The 3,215-nt window shown below is 35.6% G+C and overlaps 1 protein-coding gene across 2 annotated transcripts; it reads left to right on the top strand.

Annotated features, from left to right (window-relative positions):
- The first annotated feature begins 298 nt into the window (after window positions 1-298).
- Window positions 299-2,910, top strand: LOC307044086 (interleukin-8-like). Of its 2 annotated transcripts, none has more exons than XR_013809517.1 (4): window positions 299-438; window positions 1,296-1,413; window positions 1,942-2,022; window positions 2,324-2,451. XR_013809517.1 is itself a non-coding variant. In XM_079689128.1 (4 exons), exons 1-4 carry the CDS (start codon window positions 372-374, stop codon window positions 2,832-2,834), a joined length of 327 nt encoding a protein of 108 aa, XP_079545254.1. In that variant the 5' UTR covers window positions 305-371; the 3' UTR covers window positions 2,835-2,910. The 2 variants fall into 2 exon arrangements, 1 of the variants encoding a protein (XP_079545254.1); XM_079689128.1 differs by lacking the exon at window positions 2,324-2,451 and adding an exon at window positions 2,774-2,910 and having other exon boundaries at window positions 305-438.
- Window positions 2,911-3,215: the final 305 nt, after the last annotated feature.

The raw sequence follows: 3,215 nt of genomic DNA on the forward strand, positions 1-3,215 counted from the left end.
GCACGAGATACTAACCCATTATCCTGACTTTTTTTTTTCTCTGTTTTTTTTTTCATGTCCCTTTAGGGGCTCCGTACAAATCAAAGTCAATGCAATACAATTATTCCATGGTGTCAATGTGGATTTAGTTTGCTTGATAGATCAGTACAAATAAAGACCCTCAGAAAGAAACCCCCCTAAAAAATTAAGATGCCACCATTTTTACATTGTATGTGTCAAGACAGGAAAGGTGTGGCATGCTTCCTTGTTTGCTACTGTATAAAGCCAGACTCCAGCACATTGACCCACAGAGCACTCTCACACCACTCTCACATCACTTTCACACTACTCTCACATCCTCATCGGTCCTGAAAGATCAAAGAACCGCCAAGATGATGACTAAAGCCACGCTCCTCCTGTCCGCTCTGACGCTCTGCTGCTGCATCGCCTCTCTGCAAGGTAACACATTTATTTTTATTTTTTAGTGTTCTTAACTGTGTAATCCAGTATGTTGGAATGCTTCCTCTTACTTTATTTTGTAATTTGTGGATCCTAATTTAGCCAAACACTAAGCTGCCATCTGCATCTAATGATAGTTGACCTATATTGAAGCTGTACATTTTTAATAACTTTATGTTGCTGTAATTTAAGACTATCATGCTATAACACCAATTTCATTTTGATGATTTGCAATAGGCAGGCAATTTGAGAAAAACACAATAATTATGTTTCAACGAGGATGGTTTCATTGTTTTATTTATTTTCAATTTTTTATTTATTGTTCCTTTTCATTTAGAGTGTAATTATTATCTTGTTTTCTTTGACCACATTTCCTACTTTCCACTATTCTCAGTTATTAGTCAAGTTAACAGTGTTACAATCTGTTATGTGTTAGAGTACACTCCTGACACTGGAAACAGTCAATTGACAAAAATCATAACTCACGGTTCAGTTACTTTGAACCTTACTCTTTGCTTTTCCCGGAGCTTTCAACTTCACCTTGGGTTTTTTTCTCAGCCAAAGAAATTTGAGTAATTCCTTTTATCAAATGAAAAGTGAACCTGAGCAAACTTTGTCCGCTCAGGAAGAAAGTAAGATGCTGTTCAAAGCTCTAGAAAGATCTACCAACAAGAAGTTCCTTGAGTTTGAGCTTTTGTGTCAAAAAACATGACAGTGACCCTTAACATCATTTTTGTTTCAACCGTAAAACCAAAAGTTAAAAAAAGTGTCTCTATTGACACAAATGAAGCAGTATTCACATTTCATTCAGATTTTCAGAGGTTTCTCAGGGGTAAAACTTGTGTTCCATCTCCCAGCTTTTCCGAGGGAGCGCTGTATGTGCATCCGGACCATCTCTTCTCCCATGCCTGTCCGAGTCATCAAGAGAATCGAGGTGATTCCCATTTCAGGACTCTGCCGACGGACTGAAATCATGTGAGTAGTCAAGATAAATTTCAAAAACTGCGGAACCTTATTTATGGTAAAACAGGTGCAAATATATTTTATATTTATGATTGATTATGAAAAAAAGAGTCCAGAGTTCAATTTTTTTTACATCACACAAATACTGTTATAGAAGCCAAACAGCAGTGTTGGAAAAATCGAATAAGCTGTTTTTTAAGAGGCAGTAATAACAATGTAAACACTCTCACAATAAGTCTAAATTTTGTCTACTAAAAGCAAGCATACAAGCATACAGTCATTTAAGTAAGTATTTGTATTGCAACATAAAAAACACAACCTTTGGAGAGGATAAAAAACTAAAGCGTGCAACTTCAAAATAAACATCTACAGCACCGCACCATTTCAGGAAAGGTACTGCATTTACCACTTTTGTTTAACTGAGACTTCTGCATCTGCATTCTGCTTCACCAAATGGGAGCAACATCCAAATACCAACTAGTAAACTCTAATTTTCTCTCCTGTTAATAATAAAAGTCCAACTCCTCCTCCTCTCCGCAGAGTCACCAGAAGGAACGGCTCTAAAGTTTGTGTGAACCCAGCGGCGAACTGGGTCAACATACTGATCAGCAATCTGCAAAGGTAAGGATAGGATTATTTTAATTAATGACTGCAAAAAAAACAATTAGAATATCTAAAGTATAAACAAAATAGTACTTTTTTCCATTGTAAACTGATATCTCTGAATTTTGGACTCTAGATTGGTAGAAATCCATTAGACTAGTTTCTGACATTTAATGGACGAACAATTATGCTACAGTCAAGTGTCAGTTTACAGTGTATGGTAATGTTTATGGAGATGTATTTTCTTTTGTTTTTCTTCCTTAAATGTATAATATATTTTATACAAAAATCTACAAATGTTTTTTTTTTTTGGAAACAGAAGATCTTCAACTCCCTGAATGATTCTTCAGCTCACTATTGACAGCTTTCTAATCCTTGTTTAGCTTTACATGTCAACAGAGAAATTGACAAATGTTTGTGAGTGAGAGGCATTGTTACCTTTTTTCTGTCTTTATTGACATGGGAATGTGTCTATTGTCTCCCTCTGTCCCTGAAAACAAATACAAACCGATGAAGCCATTATTTTCTCCGCCCCATGCCATGGCAAAGTGTCTTAACTGATATTTCAATACAAAAATAAACCTGAAAAGAAACAAAATAGGGCCCAGGATAATGGTAATAAAAACGTAACTTGCATCATATAACGCTGTATATTTCCCCACTCGGGTATCATGTCAACCCTGATCACAATACAACATTTAGCCACTGGGTATTATTGCCTTCTGAATAATTGTATTTAGTTATTTAGCTTGTCTTGTTTTAATTACAGTCAAGATGGGAACTCCGGCTCAACCACTGTGTCACCCAACGCTTCCACAAACAACTTCTGATCACAATCTGTGGCAACATGTGACATAACAATGGCTTCAATTAAATGTATCAAGCTGTGAATTAAGGTGGGAGGGCTGAGATATGTCCAGCTTTAAAAACTACCTAATGAATCAAATGATTCAACACTTTAATAAAAAATTCTTGTTTTGCCTTTTTCGGAAAATGTCAATAAACAATCTGTCTTGCTTATTTCTCAGATGCCTGAAGTACTGACAGTTGATAGTACTTCACTTTAACAGGGCTGCTTTACTCGCATGTTATATACATTTTAATATGGACTTCATTATTACTGTATGGATACTCAGATCATAAAATATATAAATGTTGCTATTTCTTTTTTTTAAAAGCCATAACTCTGTACTGAGAAGTAATTTTGTGGT

The sequence above is a fragment of the Notothenia rossii genome (genome assembly GCF_949606895.1).
Source record: "Notothenia rossii genome assembly, chromosome: 6".
NCBI lineage: Eukaryota > Metazoa > Chordata > Actinopteri > Perciformes > Nototheniidae > Notothenia > Notothenia rossii.

Excerpts from the sequence above, each read along its gene's own strand:
- LOC307044086 (XM_079689128.1), top strand. The coding sequence starts at position 372 with ATGATGACTAAAGCCACGCTCCTCCTGTCCGCTCTGACGCTCTGCTGC. Across the intron at positions 1,414-1,941 it reads TGCCGACGGACTGAAATCAT|AGTCACCAGAAGGAACGGCT; the intron begins GTGAGTAGTCAA and ends TCCTCTCCGCAG. Across the intron at positions 2,023-2,773 it reads CTGATCAGCAATCTGCAAAG|TCAAGATGGGAACTCCGGCT; the intron begins GTAAGGATAGGA and ends TTTTAATTACAG.